This window comes from Triturus cristatus, chromosome 11, assembly GCF_964204655.1.
Source record: "Triturus cristatus chromosome 11, aTriCri1.1, whole genome shotgun sequence".
NCBI classification, from domain to species: Eukaryota; Metazoa; Chordata; class Amphibia; order Caudata; family Salamandridae; genus Triturus; species Triturus cristatus.
Genome location: NC_140594.1, coordinates 946028448 through 946053060, shown reverse-complemented (window position 1 = coordinate 946053060; position 24613 = coordinate 946028448). Strand labels below are relative to the sequence as shown.

At 48.8% G+C, this 24613-nt stretch overlaps 1 protein-coding gene across 1 annotated transcript in view; it reads left to right on the top strand.

The window, feature by feature from the left end:
- Positions 1-24613, top strand: part of LOC146785727 (aspartate aminotransferase, cytoplasmic-like) — a 540935-nt gene that overhangs the window by 52309 nt on the left and 464013 nt on the right. The window contains exon 2 of the mRNA XM_085633572.1: positions 1452-1633. Coding sequence (XP_085489698.1) covers positions 1452-1633 — 182 coding nt within the window. The remainder of the gene's footprint in view (positions 1-1451; positions 1634-24613) is intronic.

Sequence of the window (24613 nt, the reverse complement as noted above, 5' to 3'; positions counted from 1 at the left end):
TTCACAAAGCTAGCTCTGTGCTTAATTAATGTTTGTGGTAACATTTAAACAAATAATTGTCCTTCCTCTTTGATAGGGTAGAGAAATAATGACCTAATTTAATTTAGTCAGATGCCAGGAAACTTTCAGTCTTTGTGCGGGCTACATGAAATAGTCTGTGTTCTGGTTTAATGCGCCCTGCACTCCTCCATATCAGTTCTCATTTGAAGATGCATCCTGACAGAGTGGCAGCATTGTTACCCGACTTGTCAAAGTGCCAGCATTTCTGTAACACAATTGACCTTACGATATACTTGTCCTTTTACAGCGGCTGTTGTTTGTCAGTGGCAGTGCTACGAGAACATCTGCTTTCTTTCGAACCCTGCACAATTTAACTTCTCTGTAGGCATAAGACTCGTTTGCCAAAAATAGCGTGCTGACTTTTTATAGTACTGAGAAGCCTAGAGAACTTTATTTGTTTTAGTTCAGTTATTTGAAGGAACCAAAGGATGTAGGTTGAATCTGTCACAGTGGAAAGGATGGCAAGATAAATCAAAGGATAAGATGTTTTATCCAGAAACCAGGATATATAGATTTCCCACATTTATATACGTAGAAATCCAGACCACAGGTTGCACACAATTGACAGCAAGGTATGCAGAAGAATTCTCTTTTCTACACACGCCTGTTTAAATGCCCGCATTGCTAACCTTTGTAAAATCAATGTCATACTCCAATAGCATTTCCGCCAGGATTCTCCACTAGGACTAGCCCTGGGCTAAAATTCCGTTCCGCTCGCGGAAATTGCGATAATTTGATATTTTGACAAAATTTCAAAATTTCCGCAATCCACATTTTACCGGAATTTTTTTGCTTGCTCGTGCTGTAAAATAATACATTCTCGTGTGCGCGCGATCGCCTTACCTGAATCCCCGCGTTCGCCGACAAGTTTTCCCGATCCGGTCGCGTTCTCCACGAGATGTTGGATTGTTGGTAGCCATTTGCGCTGTCTCGCGACAGTTCGTGCCCGCAGTAACGCCATTCGTCGCGTGATCACGTCTTTCTTCTCGCGATCATGCACCGCGAGACAAGTGAAAACAAGATGGCCGCGCCCGTGAGCAACAGCATGGGTAAGTTGGCGAGCCGCGACCGCGCCGAAAATACCGCGAACGGGCGGGAAAAAAACTTCCGCATCTTCGCGATATTTCCGCGTGTTAGCGGAGATTTTTAACATTTTCGCGATAATTTGCGAAAGTGAATTTCGCAAATTCCGCCCACCCCTAACTAGCACGGTGTTGTTACCTACGCCCATTTCCCCATATCATTTGTATTTCAATAAGATACCACTCACCATGTTCTCATGCAGTTTCTTGTGTATAACTCCTCCTCTGTGACATTACCCTGGACCCTGTGACCTCATCCTGCCTTCCACAGGTGAGACTCTCATACTCTCCACATTTCTCTGTTCTCAGTTTGCCAGGATGATGACGGTCAACCTTGGGTGCCAACTGTTGTGAAGAAAGCCTGGCTGCAGATCACAAATGACCCAACGCTGAACCACGAGTACCTTCCTGTGTTGGGCAACCCGGAGTTCTGCAGAGCAGCCTTGGAACTGGCAATTGGAAAGGATAGCACTGCTGTTCTGGAAAACCGGGTATAATGTTATTGTAGTCTTATAATACACAGTCATATCTTTGCTTGTGCTCCGAATCTGTTACAGTGGCTGGAGGGGGATAGTGACCGCTCAGATTCTTTTTGCAAACTACTCGTAACATTAGGTTAGTTTTGTGTAAGTATAAGGATTGGTATGTAAAATGAAGCGAATTAAAGAAGTTATGGGTAAGCAGAAGTAAAAGGCAGAGGTAAAGAGAAACAAATCAGTTGCTGTTTATTTCAATTGTTGGTGCTGAAAGTGGGAAAGTAAATATACCCCTTCATCAAAAAAGATCACCTCAGTTTGTCTTACCATGAGGACATTTCATGCTCCTAAAACAAGTCTGTGCAAAGGTGACCAGAGAAATGTGTAGATCTTGGTGCAGAGAAAAGGATAAATAACTAAGTTACAGCTTATGCTTGGAGACTGGATGGTAAATGTTTCAGTTCAGGCTGTTCCAGCAACCTGTTAACAGTTACTGCAAAACAGAATTTAGTATTACCCTGAAAGGTCTGCCTTTGCACCTGAATTCTAGGATTATTGGGACTAGGATGTGCCTATTGTGTCCACTGTGCACCTATTGTCTATAATCACTTAAACACTAGCGTCTTGGTTTTTACTCCTCCATGTCTGATAGAGACTTCTAGCCGCAGAATCCATACCTTAGACTATCCCCAGGTGTCACACTGGATCTGGAAATTTTTCATGAGCTGTACCCCTGTGCCACGGTAGGTGGCATCATTCAGATCCGCGTGGAGTCATCTGTGCTGGAAGTGACTTGCACAGTGTGTTGTGATCAGCTGTTGGAAAGAACGAGTGGGTCACGGGCTGCGAAAGTGCTTTTTTAACCATTTGGTCTCAATATACTTTTAACTTTGTGGTGTAACGTGTAATTTACTGCTTTTAATTTTACTCACCCTACCTAGACGCCTCAGTCGCCATCGCCAGGAGCACTTCTCCCGGCTCCACTTCCTGGTGTGCGGCGCCCGTCCATGCGAGCGGGCCCGCCCCCATCTTCCTGGCAGGAGTTAGTGGTTAGCGGTCTAGCGCTTATCACCCTGCTGCCTACATAACGCACGCTGGCGCGAGCGCGCAGCATGTGTTGAGATCAGCTGTTGGAAAGAACAAGTGGGTCACGGGCTGCGAAAGTGCTTTTTTAACCATTTAGTCTCAATATACTTTTAACTTTGTGGTGTAACGTGTAATTTACTGCTTTTAATTTTACTCACCCTACCTAGACGCCTCAGTCGCCATCGCCAGGAGCACTTCTCCCGGCTCCACTTCCTGGTGTGCGGCGCCCGTCCGTGCGAGCGGGCCCGCCCCCATCTTCCTGGCAGGAGTTAGTGGTTAGCGGTCTAGCGCTTATCATCCTGCTGCCTACATAACGCACGCTGGCGCGAGCGCGCCGCGTGTGTTGTGATCAGCTGTTGGAAAGAACGAGTGGGTCACGGGCTGCGAAAGTGCTTTTTTAACCATTTGGTCTCAATATACTTTTAACTTTGTGGTGTAACTTGTGTAATTTACTGCTTTTAATTTTACTCACCCTACCTAGACGCCTCAGTCGCCATCGCCAGGAGCACTTCTCCCGGCTCCACTTCCTGGTGTGCCGCGCCCGTCCGTGCGAGCGGGCCCGCCCCCATCTTCCTGGCAGGAGTTAGTGGTTAGTGGTCTAGCGCTTATCACCCTGCTGCCTACATAACGCACGCTGGCTCGAGCGCGCAGCCGACGCGCCGAAGGCGCCCCAAAGGCAAGCCCATCTGCGCCCTTCCGCGCCAGGTTCGAGCCAGCGGCCAGGTCCCCTGCTGTCACCGGGCGCATACACTATGCACGAGGGACGCTGATGGACCTGCGACTGGGGAAATCCACACACTGTATCCCTGTCTCCGGGGACGAGGATACACAAAGGTGTTCCTGCCTCGGTTGTCAATATTCAGTTTATAGGGAGGTCAGTGAAAATGGCGTAGGGACGGATGGTCCGTCCTCTACGACTGGGGCCAGTGAGGAGGCCGGGGATGGGTTTTATGCAGGTTCTTGTGACGCAGAGAGGCGAACTACAGTCCCGGAATTAGTGATGAGCCCAGTGAATTACTTGGCTGGCATCCTCCTTAATTCCCGTTCTGTGGCCAAACACAAATATGAACTAGAATTGCTCTTAAACACCTATTCCCCTGATATGGTCTTTATCACGGAAACGTGGACCAGTGCGGCCTCTTGCCCGGATTGGAACATTGCCCTGCCCCCTGGTTATGCGTTATATTGTCTTGATAGAAAGGATTGCAGAGGGGGAGGCCTAGCCATTATTTATCGGGATAACCTGAAGGTCCAGACTAGGGTTGTTGAAAATTTGCATGCAGAAGAGGTGCAATTTAGTATCTATTTAAAAGATACAAACGTTTCTCATGGTTGTGAGAAAGTGGCTCTGAATATACTGTTCCCTAATAGGTACAGGGTGTACAGAGTCCACAGTCCCCCAGGGGCTGATAGAGGTTAAAGTTAGGTATGACCTTACTCTCTAAAGTGGTAGCTTGGTCGAGCAGTAAGGCAGTACCAGAGGACAGTGTAAAGCATTTGTTGTACACACTCAGTCAGCAAATGGTCTCACACACTCAATAACTGAACTCTAGGCCAATGGTTTATATATATAAAATATATGCTTGTTTTATTTTTAGAACCACAAAGGGAATAAAAATATACTTTCTCAGAATGAGAGGTTGAATATAAATACTTTTGCAATAAGCAATGGATTTTTGTACATAGTCACAGTTCGTTGCAATAAACAATCCTATTTCCTAAACATAACAATGCATTGAGCTCAATGGTAAATTCAGGTTATTTGTAATAAATTACTTTTCAGATTACTTTTGGAATTCCAGGTCTGGTTCCTAGATCCAGCCCTGGGACAATATTCAGAATCAAGTGGTGAAAGTCGACTTAATTACTGTACTGATTTTTAAATAATATTTAGCTATTTCAAAAGTTGACACTTGGAAAATATTTCAAAGAAAACATTCAATGGATCTCTATGGCAAGAAATTCAAGTTGCAGGTAGAGTATTTTATCGTTACTTTTGTGATCCAGGTCTGGGTACCTAGACTCAGCACTGGGGTCTTTATCAGAAACAGGTAAGTAATTACGTTTGCAGAAATGGTACGATTTAAAAAGAATATTTCAAGATTGCAGAAATCAACACTTAGAAGAAATTTCACAGAAAAGCAGTCAATGGTTTCCTATGGGAGAAAATTGGGTTACTGGTAAGTAGAGATGCGAGTATTCTTCCGAGCTAGTGCTGGGCACCAAGATCCAGCACTGTGAGCCCACCTGAGAACAGGTGAGGTTTTGCGTTTTTGTCGCTCGGCTGATTTTTAGTGAATATTTGAAGATTTGAAAAGTCCACACTTAGACGAAATTTCAAGAAAAAGCCAGTCAATATTACCCTATGTAGAAAATAGAGTTAGCGGTTTTCAGGTAAGTTCTCGACTGGCAAAGGTGGGGTTCTGGGCATAGACTCAGGGGTCACCCAAGGTCAGATAGGCACAGTTAGTTCACCCTCAGCGGCTCTAGGGCAGCCGGGTGCAGAGAGAGTTAGGCCCAATGTTAGCCTATGAGGAATAGGGGGGCCTGGTTTGGTGGCTGCTGACTAGCGGGCCACGCGGCTGTGGGAGCTGGGCTCCTGGTCACTCACTCAGGGCAAGTGGGGAAGTAGGCTAGTGTAGAGATTGCACTGCCAGGGCCACTCGGGCGGCTGGGTGCAGGGTGCTTTTGAGCCGTCGGGCGCTCAATGGAAATCAATGGGAATGTTCCGGTTAGGAAAAAGGCTGCAAGCTCGGGGACGAGGATGCTTCAGGTGCCACCACCACTTCGAGAGGTAAGTTGGGTAGTTGTAGGTTAGGTGGGTACCCCAGGATTGGGCACAGGGGGCCGCAGGGCGCCGCGTGCAGGGGTGCCTTTTGGTGTCAGGAATCTTACCCTCTGATGATCGCGGTTGGGGGGGGCACCTTGTTCCGAGGCTGCAGGCTTCTTCCGGAATGTCGAGGTGGGTCCTTGGGTGCCGGACTCGGGGTCACAGTCGCCGTGGGGTCGTCCTCAGGGTCTTTGTCCACTCCTGCACTGGCCAGGCTTGGCTGGTGCAGAGTGTGCTGGGTTCGCGGTTCCGGGCTGCTGCCAGGGGTTAGAAATAGGTTTCTGAGTAGAGCCTCTACTCATGGGAGTCCCAGGGGCTTAGAGCCAAAAGGTAGCCAGGTCCTCCGATGTTTGGTGAGGTTGCTGGCCACGAGAGATGCCGCGCTGGTGCAGGTCCGGGAGTTGACAGGCCGGTAGGGCTGGGGCCATAGCAGTTGGTATCTTCTTCCCTTTTTAGCAGCTGCAGGGCAGGTCTTTGTTCTTCTTGCTCTTCTCCTAGTTTTTCGAATCTGGAATCTGGGGAAGGAAGGTTCAGGGTGCCCCTAAATACTAGATTTAGGGGCGTTATAGGTAGGTGAAGGCCAGGAACCAATGGGTCCTTGTCCTGGGGTGGGTACACCCCCTATCCTGCCTCTCTCCTGTGGGGGGGGGGCAGTAGCCTAATTCTGATAGGGTAGGGCCTCCCATCTTCAAGATGGCGAGAGCCCGGAGATGTGTTTCACCTCGCCTCCCCCACCTGAGGGGTGGGGTGGGCAGGCTGGCACATCCCCTGCCCTTGTATGGGGTTTCCGGCCAAGCTTCCCGCCAGAGTGGAGGGTTGCAGTGGCCTGGGGAAACTCCAAATGGCGGCATGCCTTTGAAGCTTCCCTTTGCTCATCCTGGGGGAGGAGATTTCTCACCTCACCCAGGATGTGCATTGTTGCAGGCCCGGGAGAGCAGGGGCTCTCCCACCCAGGGGTCCAGCAACGTGTCCGCTGTGTGGCAGCCTGGGCAGCCTCAGAGCAGACGTGGATTGTAGGTCAGCTGTAAGGGGGCATCTCTAAGATGCCCTCTGGGGTGCTTAGTACATTAAATCCCACACTGGCATCAGTGTGGGTTTAATGTGCTGAGAAGTTTGATACCAAACTTCCCAGTCTTCAGTGTTGCCATTATGGTGCTGTGGAGCTCGTGTTTGACGAGCTCTCAGCACTATGTACTCTTAAATGGCAGCACTGCACTTACAGTGCCCAGGAATGGACCCGGGTACTGTAGGGGCACAGGGCTCCTGTGCCCACACCATAGGCGTAAGGCACCCAGCTAGAGGGGTGACTGACATACGCCTTGGCAGTGTAGGTGATGGGCCTGGCACACAGAGATGTGTGCCATGTCGACTCTTTGTTTTGTCCTGCACCCAGACACTCAGCCTGCAAAGGCAGTGTGTGTGTGTGTAAAGGTACAGGGCCTCTAAGGGTGGCACAACGAGTGCTGCAGCCCCTAGAGGCCTTCCCTGGCCACAAGGCCCTGGGTACCTAGGGTACCATTTACCAGGGGCTGACATGTGGCTAGGGTTTGCCAATTTGGAGTTTGTGTGTTTTAAGGAAGGAACATAGGCCCTGGGCACCTGATTGGCAGGAGTCCAGGGTACACTTAATCAAAGTACATTCAGCAATTTAGCAAAAAGTGGGGGCATACCATGCAAGAAAGATGGCACTTTCTCACACAACCCCCCCCCCCCCACCCAAACGAAAGGTGATGAGACTAACCTTGTCCTATTGAGTCTTCATTGTCTAAGTGGAAGAACCTGGAAAGTCCATCTGCATTGGCATGGGCAGTCCCTGGTCTGTGTTCCACTTCAAAGTCCATTCCCTGTAGGGAGATGGACCACCTTAGTAGTTTTGGATTTTCCCCTTTCATCTGCATTAGCCATCTGAGAGGTCTGTGGTCAGTTTGAACTAGGAAGTGGGTGCCAAACAAATATGGCCTCAACTTCTTCAGGGACCAAACCACAGCAAAGGCCTCCCTCTCAATGGCACTCCAACGCTGCTCTCTGGGGAGTAGCCTCCTGCTTATAAAAGCAACAGGTTGGTCTTGGCCTTCATCATTGGTCTGGGATAGGACCGCTCCTATCCCTAGCTCAGAGGCATCAGTCTGCACTATGAACTGCTTGGCATAATCTGGAGCTTTTAGAATTGGTGCTGAGCACATTGCTTCTTTTAGGGTGTCAAAAGCCTTTCGACAACTAACTGTCCAGTTAACTTTCTTGGGCATTTTCTTGGAGGTGAGTTCTGTGAGGGGGGTCACAATGGACCCATACCCCTTCACAAACCTCCTGTAGTACCCAGTCAAGCCAAGGAATGCCCTGACTTGGGTCTGGGTTGTTGGAGCTATCCAGTCCATGATGGCCTGGATCTTGGGCTGTAAGTGCTGTACCTGGCTTCCACCTACAAGGTGGCCCAAGTACACCACAGTGCCCTGCCCTATCTGGCATTTGGATGCCTTGATAGTGAGACCTGCATTTTGCAGAGCCTCTAAAACCTTCCCAAGGTGGATCAGGTGATCCTGCCAGGTGGAGCTAAAGACAGCAATATCATCAAGATAAGCTGCACTAAAGGACTCCAACCCAGCTAGGACACGGTTCATCAACCTCTGGAAGGTGGCAGGGGCATTCTTTAACCCAAAGGGCATCACAGTAAACTGATAATGCCCATCAGGGGTGGAGAATGCTGTCTTTTCTTTTGCTCCTGGGGCCATGCCAATCTGCCAGTACCCTGCAGTTAAGTCAAAGGTACTGAGGAATTTGGCAGCCCCCAATTTATCTATCAGTTCATCTGCTCTTGGGATAGGGTGAGCATCTGTCTTGGTGACAGTGTTGAGCCCTCTATAATCCACACAGAACCTCATCTCTCTCTTTTCACCCTGTTGATGAGGTTTGGGGACCAGAACCACTGGGCTAGCCCAGGGGCTCTTAGAAGGCCCAATGACCCCTAACTCCAGCATCTTGCTGACCTCAGCTTTGATGCTTTCCTTGACTTGATCTGACTGTCGATAGATTTTGTTTTTGACAGGTGCACTGTTACCAGTGTCCACATCATGGGTACACCAGTTTGTCAGACCAGGGGTCAGGGAAAAGAGGCTAGCATATTGTTGCAAGACTTGCTTGCAGTCAGTCTTATGTTGGGCAGAGAGGGTGTCTGAGAAAATCACACCCTCTACTGACCCATCTTTTGGGCTGTAGGATAGGAGATCAGGGAGTGGTTCACTCTCTGCTTCCTGTTCTTCAACAGTCACCATCAGCATGGTGATGTCAGCCCTATCATTGTAGAGTTTAAGGCGGTTCACATGGATGACCCTTTTGGGTGTCCTGCTAGTGCCCAGGTCAACTAGATAGGTGACCTCACTCTTTCTTTCTAGGATAGGGTAAGGGCCACTCCATTTATCTTGGAGAGCCCTTGGTGCCACTGGCTCCAACACCCACACCTGTTGCCCAGGTTGAAATTCAACCAGTGCAGCTTTTTGGTCATACCAGTGCTTCTGGAGCTCCTGGCTGGCCTCAAGGTTCTTGGATGCCTTTTCCATGTACTCAGCCATTCTGGACCTTAGGCCAAGCACATAGTCCACTATGTCTTGTTTGGGTTCTTGAAGAGGCCTCTCCCAGCCCTCTTTTACAAGACAAAGTGGTCCCCTTACAGGATGACCAAACAGAAGTTCAAAGGGTGAGAAACCTACTCCCTTCTGTGGCACTTCTCTGTAAGCGAAAAGCAGGCATGGTAACAGGACATCCCATCTCCTTTTGAGTTTTCCCCATGATCATACCTTTCAATGTCTTGTTGAATCTCTCAACAAGACCATTGGTTTGTGGGTGGTAGGGGGTAGTAAACTTATACTGCACCCCACACTCCTTCCACATGTGTGTTAGGTAAGCAGACATGAAGTTGGAACCTCTGTCTGAAGCCACCTCCTTAGGAAAACCCACCCTGGTGAAGACACCCAGGAGGGCCTTGGCTACTGCAGGAGCTGTAGTAGTCCTAAGGGGAATTGCCTCAGGGTACCTAGTGGCATGATCCACTACCACTAGAATAAACTTGTTCCCTGAGGCTGTGGGTGGCTCAAGTGGACCCACAATGTCCACTCCTACCCTTTCAAAGGGGACCCCCACCACTGGTAGTGAAATGAGGGGGGCCTTTGGGTGGCCACCTGTCTTGCCACTGGCCTGACAGGTGACACAGGAGCTGACAAACTCCTTCACCTTTTGGTGCATCTGGGGCCAGTAGAAGTGACTCACCAGCCTTTCCCCAGTTTTGGATTGCCCCAGATGTCCAGCTAGGGGGATGTCATGAGCCAAAGTTAGGAGGAACTCCCTGTACTTCTGTGGCACTACCACCCTCCTGGTGGCTCCAGGAGTGGGGTTTCTTGCCTCAGCATACAGTAATCCCTCTTCCCAATAAGCTCTGTGGGTACCACTGACATCTCCCCTGGCTTCTGAAACAGCTTGCTGCCTCAGGCTTTCAAGAGTGGGACAGTCTCGCTGACCCTGGCACAGCTCTTCCCTAGAGGGTCCCCCTGGGCCCAAGAGTTCAACCTGGTAAGGGTCAAGCTCCATGTACTCAGTTCCCTCAGGGGTATCCAAATCCTCTCCCTGGGGAGAGGGGTCCTGAATGGTTTACTGTGTAGAAGCTGGTTCCCCAGTCTTCTTTCCCTTTCTCTTGGTTGGCTGGGCGATTATTCCAGACTCCAGACCTACTTTTTCACCCTTCCTCTTGCTCTGTGCTCTGGTTTGCACACACACCAGGGATGCCCAGCATGGCTGCATGGGCCTTCAGTTCAACCTCAGCCCAGGCTGAGGTTTCCAGATCATTTCCAAGCAGACAGGCAGCTGGCAACTTTGGAGAGACCACTACCTGTTTCAGGCCAGTAACCCCCCCCCCCCCCCCAGCCTAATGTTACCATGGCCATGGGATGACTAGTGGTGACACTGTCAGCGTTGGTGACTGGGTAAGACTTCCCAATCAAGTATTGCTCAGGGGAAACCAGTGTGTCTTTCACCATAGTGACACTGGCACATGTATCCCTCAGAGCTTCTACCCTAGTTCCATTCACCCAGGGGTACTGTAAGTATTTCTTTAAGTTGGGGGGCCACACAGCTACAGTGGCAAACTCCACTTCTCCCAAGGAGACTAAACTTGCTTCAGTGTGTTCCCAGATTTGCTCAGGGTACACCTCTGATCCCAGTTGTATGCTTGCTGCCCCAGGAGTAGCTGTACTGGGTGCCTTAGGGGCTTTGTTTTGGGGGCAAGCTACAGTTAGGTGTCCCTGCTTTTTACAGGTATTACACCAGGCCTTTAAGGGATCAAAGTTCTTCCCCCTATATGGTTGGGGCACATAGGGAATAGTTTGGGTCCCACCCACCTGAACAGGTTTTTGGGGCCCTTTGGAAGACTCAGACTTTTTATCTTGGGGATTCTCACCACCTTTCCCCTGGGGAGGTTTTGTGACCACTTTCTTTTGGTCACCCCCAGTGGTTGTCTTGGTCACCCTAGTCTTGACCCAGTGGTCTGCCTTCTTTCCCAATTCTTGGGGAGAAATTAGACCTAGGTCTACCAAATGCTGATGCAACTTTTCATTTGTGCAGTTACTCAAAATATGTTCCTTCATGAATAAATTGTACAATCCAGTAAAATCCTGCACACCATGTCCAGCTAACCAACCATCCAGTGTCTTCACTGAGAAATCTACAAAATCAATCCAGGACTGGGTCTGGGTTTTGTGAGCCCCCCTGAATCTAATTCTATACTCCTCAGTGGTGAATCCAAATCCCTCAATCAGAGCTTTCTTCATAAGGTCATAGGACCCTGCCTCTGGCCCAGAAAGGGTCAGAAGCCTGTCTCTGCAGTTACCAGAGAACAGTTCCCACAGGAGTGCCCCCCAGAGAGGTTTCTTCACTTTTCTGATATCACAAGCCCTCTCAAAGGCTGTGAACCATTTGGTGATATCATCACCTTCCTCAAATTTAGGGACAATCCCTTTGGGGATTTTAAGGTCAGAAGTTTCCTCCCTATCCTTATTTTCGTTATTGCTGCCACCATTGATGGGTGCTAAACCCATCTCTCTCCTTTCTTTTTCTAGAGCCAGGAGCCTGGACTCTAGCTCTAATCTCTTGGCCAGCCTCACAAGGCTGTCCTCTTCACTGGGGGGTCCCCCAGTGTTCTCTCTGGGACCAGAGCCACCTGTGTAGTCTCTAGGTTCCCAGATGCTAATTCTTGAGAGGGAGGGTATGGGTGCCCTCTCCTCCCTAGGGAATAGCCCAGGGGGGTTGTTGTCAACCTCTTCTGCTTCCCTTTCCTCATCTGACTGGCCATCACCATGTTCAGATGGGTGGTCCTTAGCATACTCAGCCAAGAGCTCCTGGAGCCCTAGTTTGGTTGGATGCAGACCCATTTGTAATTTTTTAAGTTTACATAAGGACCTCAATTCCTTGAAAGACAAGTGTAAGTAAGGTGTGAGGTCGAGCTCCTCCACCAGGTCCATGTTATTATTATCACTAATAGCTGGGTTTGTTTGAGACATTCTAACCTGACAGTTCTAACCCTCTACCCTGACTATAGTGACTTTTATTGTTCTAAATTCTAATGGGACTTAAGCAAGGCCCTAGCAAGACTTTTAGTAATTTTGGAAAGACCAATCAGAATTCTAAAGGCAATTTTTAAGAGTTCTGTTGTGTGATCAGATGGTAACCAAGTAGTCCAACAAATGCAAGTTTGTATCCCACCGCTGATCCACCAATGTGAGAAAGTGGCTCTGTATATACTGTTCCCTAATAGGTACAGGGTGTACAGAGTCCACAGTCCCCCAGGGGCTGATAGAGGTTAAAGTTAGGTATGACCTTACTCTCTAAAGTGGTAGCTTGGTCGAGCAGTAAGGCAGTACCAGAGGACAGTGTAAAGCATTTGTTGTACACACTCAGTCAGCAAATGGTCTCACACACTCAATAACTGAACTCTAGGCCAATGGTTTATATATATAAAATATATGCTTGTTTTATTTTTAGAACCACAAAGGGAATAAAAATATACTTTCTCAGAATGAGAGGTTGAATATAAATACTTTTGCAATAAGCAATGGATTTTTGTACATAGTCACAGTTGGTTGCAATAAACAATCCTATTTCCTAAACATAACAATGCATTGAGCTCAATAGTAAATTCAGGTTATTTGTAATAAATTACTTTTAAGATTACTTTTGGAATTCCAGGTCTGGTTCCTAGATCCAGCCCTGGGACAATATTCAGAATCAAGTGGTGAATGTCGACTTAATTACTGTACTGATTTTTAAATAATATTTAGCTATTTCAAAAGTTGACACTTGGAAAATATTTCAAAGAAAACATTCAATGGATCTCTATGGCAAGAAATTCAAGTTGCAGGTAGAGTATTTTATCGTTACTTTTGTGATCCAGGTCTGGGTACCTAGACTCAGCACTGGGGTCTTTATCAGAAACAGGTAAGTAATTACGTTTGCAGAAATGGTACGATTTTAAAAGAATATTTCAAGATTGCAGAAATCAACACTTAGAAGAAATTTCACAGAAAAGCAGTCAATGGTTTCCTATGGGAGAAAATTGGGTTACTGGTAAGTATAGATGCGAGTATTCTTCCGAGCTAGTGCTGGGCACCAAGATCCAGCACTGTGAGCCCACCTGAGAACAGGTGAGTTTTTGCGTTTTTGTCGCTCGGTTGATTTTTAGTGAATATTTGAAGATTTGAAAAGTCCACACTTAGACGAAATTTCAAGAAAAAGCCAGTCAATGTTACCCTATGTAGAAAATAGAGTTAGCGGTTTTCAGGTAAGTTCTCGACTGGCAAAGGTGGGGTTCTGGGCATAGACTCAGGGGTCCCCCAAGGTCAGATAGGCACAGTTAGTTCTCCCTCAGCGGCTCTAGGGCAGCCGGGTGCAGAGAGAGTTAGGCCCAATGTTAGCCTATGAGGAATAGGGGGGCCTGGTTTGGTGGCTGCTGACTAGCGGGCCACGCGGCTGTGGGAGCTGGGCTCCTGGTCACTCACTCAGGGCAAGTGGGGAAGTAGGCTAGTGTAGAGATTGCACTGCCAGGGCCACTCGGGCGGCTGGGTGCAGGGTGCTTTTGAGTCGTCGGGCGCTCAATGGAAATCAATGGGAATGTTCCGGTTAGGAAAAAGGCTGCAAGCTCGGGGACGAGGATGCTTCAGGTGCCACCACCACTTCGAGAGGTAAGTTGGGTAGTTGTAGGTTGGGTGGGTACCCCAGGATTGGGCACAGGGGGCCGCAGGGAGCCGCGTGCAGGGGTGCCTTTTGGTGTCGGGAATCTTACCCTCTGATGATCGCGGTTGGGGGGGGCACCTTGTTCCGAGGCTGCAGGCTTCTTCCGGAATGTCGAGGTGGGTCCTTGGGTGCCGGACTCGGGGTCACAGTCGCCGTGGGGTCGTCCTCAGGGTCTTTGTCCACTTCTGCACTGGCCAGGCTTGGCTGGTGCAGAGTGTGCTGGGTTCGCGGTTCCGGGCTGCTGCCAGGGCTTAGAAATAGGTTTCTGAGTAGAGCCTCTACTCATGGGAGTCCCAGGGGCTTAGCGCCAAAAGGTAGCCAGGTCCTCCGGGGTATGGTGAGGTTGCTGGCCACGAGAGATGCCGCGCTGGTGCAGGTCCGGGAGTCGACAGGCCGGAAGGGCTGGGGCCAAAGCAGGTTGTGTCTTCCTCCCTTTTTAGCAGCTGCAGGGCAGGTCTTTGTTCTTCTTGCTCTTCTTGTAGTTTTTCGAATCTGGAATCTGGGGAAGGAAGGTTCAGGTTGCCCCTAAATACTAGATTTAGGGGCGTTATAGGTAGGTGAAGGCCAGGGACCAATGGGTCCTTGTCCTGGGGTGGGTACACCCCCTATCCTGCCTCTCTCCTGTGGGAGGGGGGCAGTAGCCTAATCCTGATAGGGTAGGGCCTCCCATCTTCAAGATGGCGATAGCCCGGAGATGTGTTTCACCTCGACTCCCCCACCTGAGGGGTAGGGTGGGCAGGCTGGCACATCCCCTGCCCTTGTATGGGGTTTCCGGCCAAGCTGCCCGCCAGAGTGGGGGGTTGCAGTGGCCTGGGGAAACTCCAAATGGCGGCATGCCTTTGAAGCTTCCCTTTGCTCATCCTGGGGGAGGAGATTTCTCACCTCACCCAGGATGTGCATTGTTGCAGGCCCGGGAGAGCAGGGGCTCTCCCACCCAGGGGTCCAGCAACTTGTCTGCTGTGTGGCAGCATGGGCAGCCTCAGAGCAGACGTGGATTCTAGGTCAGCTGTAAGGGGGCATCTCTAAGATGCCCTCTGGGGTGCTTAGTACATTAAATCCCACACTGGCATCAGTGTGGGTTTAATGTGCTGAGAAGTTTGATACCAAACTTCCCAGTCTTCAGTGTTGCCATTATGGTGCTGTGGAGCTCGTGTTTGACGAGCTCTCAGCACCATGTACTCTTAAATGGCAGCACTGCACTTACAGTGCCCAGGAATGGACCCGGGTACTGTAGGGGCACAGGGCTCCTGCTCCTGTGCCCACACCATAGGCGTAAGGCACCCAGCTAGAGGGGTGACTGACATACGCCTTGGCAGTGTAGGTGATGGGCCTGGCACACAGAGATGTGTGCCATGTCGACTCTTTGTTTTGTCCTGCACCCAGACACTCAGCCTGCAAAGGCAGTGTGTGTGTGTAAGGGTACAGGGCCTCTAAGGGTGGCACAACGAGTGCTGCAGCCCCTAGAGGCCTTCCCTGGCCACAAGGCCCTGGGTACCTAGGGTACCATTTACCAGGGGCTGACATGTGGCTAGGGTTTGCCAATTTGGAGTTTGTGTGTTTTAAGGAAGGAACATAGGCCCTGGGCACCTGATTGGCAGGAGTCCAGGGTACACTTAATCAAAGTACATTCAGCAATTTAGCAAAAAGTGGGGGCATACCATGCAAGAAAGATGGCACTTTCTCACAATGGTCTTTTGGTCTATAGACCACCTGGACCTAGGGCTGCGTTTCTGGAGGCTCTTCAATGTCATCTAGAGTCCTGTACTGTGTTTGAGGCCTACACGATTCTTGGTGACTTTAACTTTCATCTGGAGGCCAAGAATAATCCGGACGCCACTAGACTTTTGGATAGCCTGGAGGCGTATGGGTTACAACAACTGGTTTCAGCCCCGACTCATAAAGGGTGCCATACTCTCGATGGTTTGTTTTCTAGCCACACAGATTTACTATACCTCAGGGCAGAACCCCTCCCGTGGACCGACCATAGTGTTGTGTTCTTCAGGGTAGGGGTAAAGATAAGGGCAATAGGCGCCCCTCATAAACCCACCAAGATTATGTTTAGGAGATGGAATAAGGTCACATACTCCTCCTTAATTGAGGCATTGGGCAACTCCCCTCCTATCTTCGACACCAATAATGATATGGCGGTCTCTCAGTTCCACGATTGGGTCACAGATGCAATTAATCAGGTTGCTCCCCTCCTAAATCCGTGTCCCTTTTGGCGAATCCTCAGCTGCCTAATCGATTTAGCCCTGATCAGTCATTTAGTGATCAGCTGGCTGGTTTTTTTTTCATAATAAGGTGTCCACTATCTATGATGAACTGCTAAATTCAGTAGGATTAAAAACTCTGCACTGTAAGCAAGAGACGCCGACAAGCAGCTTGACAGCCATTGATCCCTTATCTATAGATGAGGTTCGGGCGCTGTTAAGCTCTATAAAATCGGGTGCTGTTTCAGATCCCTGTCCTCCGCACATTATGCACCTGGTGGCTGATAGGATTACACCTAGCCTCACGGCCCTGATCAACCAGGTACTAGCTGCAGGCCCCTATCCAGCTACCTGGAAGACGGCGAGTGTCAAACCCCTTCTTAAAAAAGTCTCTCTGGATCCCACTGAGTTCAAAAACTATCGCCCCATCTCTGGCTTACCTTTGATGGCTAAGGTCATCGAGAAAGCTATAAATCGGAGTTTGACTGAGTATCTGGATAATAATTCCCTGCTGGACAGGTCCCAGCATGGCTTTCGACCTAAACATTCCACAGAATCTGTCCTTATCACGGCAGCAGAGGGCATCCGAGCTGCAGTTGATGGAGGGGGGAGGGCTATCCTTGTCCTCCTGGATCTGTCTGCTGCATTCGATACTGTGAACCATGCGGTGCTGTTTCAGCGTCTGAGGGATGTAGGGATTGTGGAACGGGCTTTGGCCCTACTTTCTTCCATCCTGGACAATCGAAGGCAAAGCTTAAATTGGGCCGGCTTACACTCGGCCGATTTTGCTATGCCATGTGGTGTTCCACAAGGTTCTGCTCTCTCCCCGACGCTTTTTAATATTTATGTTAGACCTCTGGCTAGTCTGGTCAGGAAACATGGTTTTATGTTGGTGTCCTATGCAGATGATTCACAATTAGTGATATCAGTGGTGGACAATCCTGATCAAATAGCGGCCAAATTCCATGCCTGTCTCATGGATGTGATGGAATGGATGCGCTTGAGTTTTTTAAAAATCAATACGGAAAAAACTGAAGTGATGGAGTTTGGAAGAGGAGCTTCAGTCTGGAACACCCTATGGTGGCCACCGGAGGCTGGGCAATGTCCCATTCCGGTCACTAAGGTGAGGAACCTGGGGGTAATCTTCGACGACAAGCTGAACATGTCAGCCCAAGTCAATAGCCTTACTTCCTCTTGTTTCCTCTTGTTAAAAACTCTGCGGAAAATCTTCCCATACATTCCTTCGGCGCTACAGAAAACGGTGATGGCCGCACTATTCATGTCCAGACTGGATTATTGTAATGCCATGTTCTTGGGTATTGACAAGTTCCAGGTCGGTAAGATCCAGTCTCTGCAGAATGCCGCAGTTCGTGTGATCTTGAACTTGCCCAGGGGCTGTTCCACCTCTATGGGCAGAAAATCTCTTCTATGGCTTCCGGTTCAACAGAGAATCGAGTTCAAGGGTCTCTGTCTGGTCCACCGGGCCCGCTTTGGTGGGGGTGCGAATGATGGAATAGACAGATTTAGACACTATATTCCGCCCCGGGCTCTGCGGTCGGCTAATCTTGGTCTTATCTGCACTTCCAGATTCAGAATGGCTAGATGGGGCGGCCGTTCTTTTGCCACCTGTGCAGCTAAGTTATACAATCTGTTACCAGTGGAGATGCGACTTCCACCTAGTTATGCCCTTTTCAGGAAGGCTCTGATGTATCCCCTATTCCAGATCCAACATTCATTCGTTCCTTTTTTGCTAATCATACACACTCTAGCGCCAAGACACCGTTTGGTATTCGAGCGCTTTACAAGCTTCTTTATACTTATACTTATACTTATATAGGTACCACCTCGTGCTGATGCCAGTTCTTTTCTTTCCATGCCAGGCAGCGCAGATCCGGGAAGAGTGACCCCCCAGTCATTTTTGACAGACCCTTTTTCGATATTTTGGGAAGCATTATTTCAAGACTTGTCTCTTGGTGTGCCGAGGATGTCAGCTAGTAAAGATAGTTTCAAGTTATATGGTGCCTGTCACCTATAGATATTGGTGATGGACCTGCATTTAGTGTGCCTCTGGTGTTTGGAGTGCGACCACGACCCCAACACCTGAGTCGATTGCCGCACGATGCACCCCAAGCCTTGAGGTAGGGGTTCCTCAAGCTGCTCGACATGTGACACTTACAATGTCCGTAGAAAGGGAGGTCCTAGGATCGGTCGCGGACCCACTTTAAGTGCTCGTATTTGCATTTGAGGTTGTTGGGGAAGTTCCACAGATGCAAGAAGTCAAAGATTCTTTGACTAAGCCACATCTGTCAAAGTTATCCGGTGAGACGAGGGCCGAGCTCTGTTGTGGAGCCCGCGTCTGGGCTGTCCCTGCTCCTACCAGTGTTTCTAGGAGCAGAGCGACCCCTGCCTGTTACGTGAATTTTATGAGGCCATGCACCTCATATTTGGGGAGGGGGGCCCGTCCCCGCTGGTGTGCCTTTGGGCCCCACAGGCTGGTCATCCCCCGGTAAGTTCACCCCAGCACCAGTTGAGCCCCTTCAGATCTGAGGATGGGTCTGAAGCAGTGCGGGTCAAGCCACCTCGGCCTTCCCCGGTTCTGCTCTAGTGCTGACACCCCCAGCTCCGCTGGCACTCGGCGCTATCCCCATTGTCATCCCCACTCCAAGGCAGAGCCCAACGAGCGTCGTCCAATGCGGACACGTGGCAGACTACCCATGACGGAGCCAGTGCCTTATTCCTACAATAGGCCTGGACTGGGAAATGAATTGAATGGGTCTGTGGACCCTTGTGGATACAATTTAGAGGAGCCTTAGGACAACTGCTATGAGGATCTGGCAGATTCCTGTGGTCTGGACATCTCTCCCCATACACTGGCCTGGTCTCTCCCGTGACCATAGCTATGGAGGAGGGTGCCTCTTTCGCAATGGTGGTGCAGAGGGCAGCTGAGGTCCTAGTCCTTAGGTACCCTTGGTGGCAGTCAGGATGAAGGTCTTGATGGAGGTGTGTTTCAGCCAAGGATTACAGATTTTGAACCATTACTCCCATTCAATGAAGCCATACTGAAGTCCAGCTGGGGGCCTAGTCCAAGGCCTGCACAGGGGCTCTTGTGCAAAGGATAATTGCCCGCTACCATTGCCCCACCCCAGGGGACCCCTGTTTCCTCATCCAGCACCCACCCTGGAGAGCTTGGTGGTCCAGGTCTCCACCATTAAAATTAGCCATGATCATTCTTTACCACTCCACCATACAGAGAATCAAAAGACTGAATACCGTCAGGAAGAAGATGCTCTCTTCCGTGAGCCTGGCAGTGTTGTCAGTGAACACAGTGTGCCTCTTGGGCCGATACTCCCATACCATCTCGGACTCGTTTGCACAAGTGTTGCCCTGGTCTCAAAGGAGGCCTGAGCCATACTCTCTCAAGCAGTTGCTGATAGGAGGGACACAGCCAATTTCACCATCCGATGTGTACTGGATATGACTGACTCACTGGACAGAGCAATTTCATCGTCAGTGGCCCTTATATGTCACACCTGGCTGAGAACCACTGGTTTTTCAGGGGATGTTGTAGTCTTGTTCGGTTGTTCAAACAGAAGGCGGACTCTGTACCTGAATGCTTACAGGATACCAGAGCAACAGCCGGGTCCTTAGGCCTATCCATGGCTCCATGCCAACCCCCTAGTCTGCCTTCCTATACATATATACATGGTTTCCACAGACCACGTGGGGCAGGTAGCCAGAGGTCGATCCAGTCCACCATCCCCTGCAGCCGCAACTCCAAACCGCTTTAGTTTGCCCTTCAACCATCAGGGGCATCCAGTGGGGGACAGAATACGCCATTTCCTGCACCACTCAATAACATTCGATCGTTGGGTTTTGAAGCTTCTCCAAAGGGACCACTCCCTCCCCTTTGTGACCACACACCCCCCATGTCACCTACTTATGACAAGCTGATGGAGGACCACATCTCCTTGCTTTGTCAGGAGGTGTTAGCTCTCTTGGTCAAGGGAGCTATACAGACTGTGCCGGCATCAGAAGTAATTCGGGGTTGCTATTCCTGCTCTTTCTGGTGCCCAAAAAGGAAGAAGGACTTTGCGCTATTTTAGACTTTCTCTGTCTCATTCTCTTCCTGAAAAAGGAGAAATTCTAAAGAAAGCTTATTTTCACATGCCCGCCCTGCCTGCCCACAGGCTTTACCTGTGGTTCACGGTAGATTAAGAGCACTTTCTGCATTAGCAGCACAACTAGTGTGTTCACTAAGGTGATGGCGGTGGTTGCAGCTCATCGGCGGAGGTCAGGGATTACAGTTTTTCGCTACCTCGATGATTGGCTGTTAAAGGCAGGCTCGCCCAGCCTGTTGTCTCCCACCTCCAGACTTTGATGAACCTTCTGCACTCACTGAGGTTCACTATTAATGTGCCAAAGTTACACCTGACTCCCTCTCTGATGCTCCCTTTCATCTGAGCTGTTCTGGACACAGTGCAGTTTCGGGCCTATAATCCTGATCAGTGAGTCTAGGATATTCATCCCATTATACCGATGTTTCAGCCCGTATCCTGGATTTTGGTGAGACTGACTGTGAGGCTGTTGGCATTATGCCCTCCTGCATCCTTCTTGTAACACATGCCTGCTGGCATATGAGGGCTCTGCAGTGGGACCTGAAGTTCCAGTGGGCACATGGCATAGTCCAGATCTCAGAAGGAACTGTAAAAGACCAGCAGTGGTGGCTAACCAACCGCAATTGGGTCAGTGGCGGACCCGTCTCCCTTCCTCACCCAGAGCTGACTTTGGTAACCAATGCATCACTTCTGCGCTAGGGCGGCCATCTGGGCGAGGTGGAGATCAGAGGACTCTGGTATCATGCAAAATTTTGACTTCACATCAACCTTTTAGAGCTCTGAGCGATCCCACTAGTATTGAAGGCCTTTCTTCCTTCAATAAAAGGAATGCTGGTTCAGGTATTCATGGACAACACCACCGCCATGTGGTATTGCAACAAACACGACAGGGTGTGGAGGTGGACCCTTTGTCAAGAGGCTCTGCGCCACTGGACATGGTTGGAACATTGGGGCATATCCCTAATGGTCCAACTTGTGGAGGACACTCTGAATGCAGGGCAGGCAGATTCAGCCGTCAATGCCTAGCGGATTACAAATGGCATCTCCATCTGGAGGTGGTGCAGTGTCTCTTCTAAGAATTGGGAGAGCCTTGGATTAATCTGTTTGCCTCCGTCAAGAATGTGCAATGTCAACAGTTTGCCCGCTGGAGTTTCCAATGCTGCTCTCGCTTGGAGATGCTTTTCATCTTGAGTGGAGCTCAGGCCTCCTGTACGCCTGTCTACCAATTCCAATCCTGCTCAAAGTTCTCACGAAGATCAGGAAGGACTGGGTCCAAGTCATTCTGGTGGCTGCGGATCGGGCACAGAGAGTCTGGTATCCAGAGCTGTTGAGCATGAGCATGGGTCCTCCAATAACGCTGCCTCGGGTGGATCTTATGTCACAACAACACGGCAGGGTTCTACACCTTAATCTGACAATGCTTCGCCTTCATGCATGGAGATTGAGCTGTGACAGTTGACAGCTTTCCACCTTCTTCCATAAGCCTGCTATGTTATCTTGGCAGCCAGGTGTCCCTCCACCAAGACGGTATACGCCTGCTGTGAAGCAATAAACATCTGTTATTCAGTGCCAAGAGACCTTTCTGGGTGAACGTGTGCTTTACAAATACACGTTATTTTATGTTAAGTTTGTGGCATGATGTACAGATAAACAAATTGTCTCCCTATCTGCACCCCTTTCCATTTTTTTTTTAGTTTATTCTTACTCTAGCCCAGCAGAGCTCTGCTTTGCGCATCTTTATGCATTTCTGCAGACCAGCCATCCTTGTTCAATTTCCCTATTGTACATAGGTGTTTGAGAGGTCTCCAACACTTGCTCCCACTTTCACCCTTCATTATGCTTCAGTGGGACCTCAATTTAGTCCTAACTTTTCTGATGTGCACTCCTTTCGAGCTATTACACAACCGCCCTATCAGGATCCTGACTATAAAAACAGCCTTTTTAGTGGTAGTAGCATTTGTCCTGAGAATCAGTGAGCTACAGGCTTTGGCATCTCAGCTTACGTACCTTAACATCTACCCAGACAAGCTGGTCCTTCGGACCAGAACATCCTTCCTAAAGAAGGTGTTCACTCCTTTTCATGTAGGCCAGTCCATCACCCTGCCTACCTTTTATGCTCCGCCTCACCCCTCTAAAGAAGCGGAGAAACTCCATTGCTTGGACCCAATAAGAGCTTTGTTGTTCTACCTTGACTGCACAAAAGAGTTCCGGGTGGACAATCAACTCTTTGTGGGCTATGGCGCAGAAACGGACGTTCACATGATGGATAATGCTCTGCACAAAAATGTGCTACTCATTGGCCAAAAAGCAGCCTCCTGAAAGTTTGGGAGCCCGTTCTACCAGAGCCAAGGCTGCAACCCCTGTGATTGCTCATGGAGTACCCGTACTGGATATGTGTCAGGCAGCAACGTGGGCTTCCCTACGCACGTTTACGAAGCACTACTGCCATGACAGTCTGGTCCGTCGAGACAAGCATTTTGCTCATTCGGTCCTACAGGACTTTCTAATATAATCCGCGTTGCAGCCCCACCTCCTGGGAGGTATCTATTCTAAGGTAAGGAATCTGCGGCTAGAAGTTTCTATCAAATGAACAAAATACTTACCTTTGGTACTGCCTTATCTGGTAAAGACTCTACCTAGCTGCAGATTCCTTACCGACCCACCCATCCTCGCCACTGTGTGAACGGATTTAGAGAAAATGGCTGTGCTGGGGTGGAGCCTATGTAGGTACAGCACACGTCACGTCCGGTGCAGGTGATGCCACGCGGAGCCGAACAATGCCCCCTACTCAGATGCAGGGGTAATACTCATTAAAAAAATCGTGCATCCAGTCTGACGCCTGGGAATGATTCGAAGATCATGACTCTGTAGCAATATAGTAAGTGCCTTGTTTGACAAGGAGTTGGTTTATGGTTCAAACATTTCACATATGTAAAGTTGTCACATGGGGCCACATGCATCAACGAGAAAACTGGTCGCAAACGGGCAGATTAGCAGAATCTGCCCCTTTGCCCCCGGTATTTTGGCATTTGGGATGCATCATCCCAAATGCAAAAATCGCAATTTAAGGAATCTCTAAATAGCGATTCCTTAAATTGCGATTGCATTTAAGGAATCCCAAATTGAGATTCCTTAAATGCAATGCATTACAGTTAAAAAATTAGCGATTTCGCTAATAGGGGGAGCAAATTACCATGAAGTTGAACTTCATGGTAATTTGCAAAAACTTTGAAAAATGCACTTTTGTGCATTTTTCAAAGTTTCATGTTGCGCACACACATGCCCTTAGAGCATGTGTGTGCAAGATGTACTCATATGCAGATTTCAGGGGTGCAACAGGGTGTCCTTTTGACACCCTGGCACCCTTGAAATTGCATGAGCAATTTGCGATTCTCTAATTGAGAATCGCAAATTGAGAAAGTCTTCCCATTCATTCCTATGGGCCTCTAGGCCCATAGGAATAAATGGGGAGGTATTCCTTAATTGCGACTCGCAATTTGCGAGTAGCAATTAAGGAATGTTTAGAAATCGCTATTTTGTAAGCGATTTCTACATGCATAGCCTTTTGTGCTATTCCTTATTAGCGAATCCTTATTTTTCGCTATTAAGGAATCGCAAATGGCATTGTTGATGCATGTGCCAGATTATTGTTTTTCCAGTCATGATTGCATTCTTGGTACTGATTTCAAAATCTGTTTATACATATTGTATATCCCTGTAATAAATGTAGAGAATTCCTAAAGGTACCTCAATTTTTCATTCCATGACACAGATTCTAGGCTAACATTGAGTTCTCGCTATATATTTTGTCCCCTTCTCCATTTTTGAGCATTTATGAGGAAAACCTGTTTCTCACGGCATAAAGTCATGATGAAATTCTGAATGACTAAAAGCAGAAATGAGGAATAGCAAAAATGACAAGGAAATTGAGCAGAAATCATGACTAACTGCAACATTCTTCCAAACCCCATTACCTTCACACTTTACAGCCAGCATATCAAATTAATCTTTACTATACGGAGGTGGAGGGAGCACACACTGCAGACTTATTAGCATCCCCATTGCATTCTTGTAATTGCAGATCGTAATAGTTTTATGAACTGACAACAGTGTAGCCTGTAAAAGTGCTCAGACGATCTCCTAAATTATCTTTTCCTCGCCTTGATAACAGTACCTGAGCAGCAATGATAAATTCTAGTGGGAAGTGCATGTGCCACTAACTAGACAACTGTACAAGCAAAATATACGATACAGCTCAAGCTCCAAACCTAGCTTAAATAAAAAGATATTTAATGATAATTCAGGAGCTAAAGCAATCATTTTGGAATCCGAGAACCAGTAGTTATTAATGACCAGAAGCTGACCCAAACTAAACTGAGGGCACAGTAAGGGAAAGAGTCAGTACATGATGAAACAAGAATCCAGGTCACCTCAAGATGATGTCGTATTCACACTCAGGTTGGTGGTTGTACTGGAGCTGTGC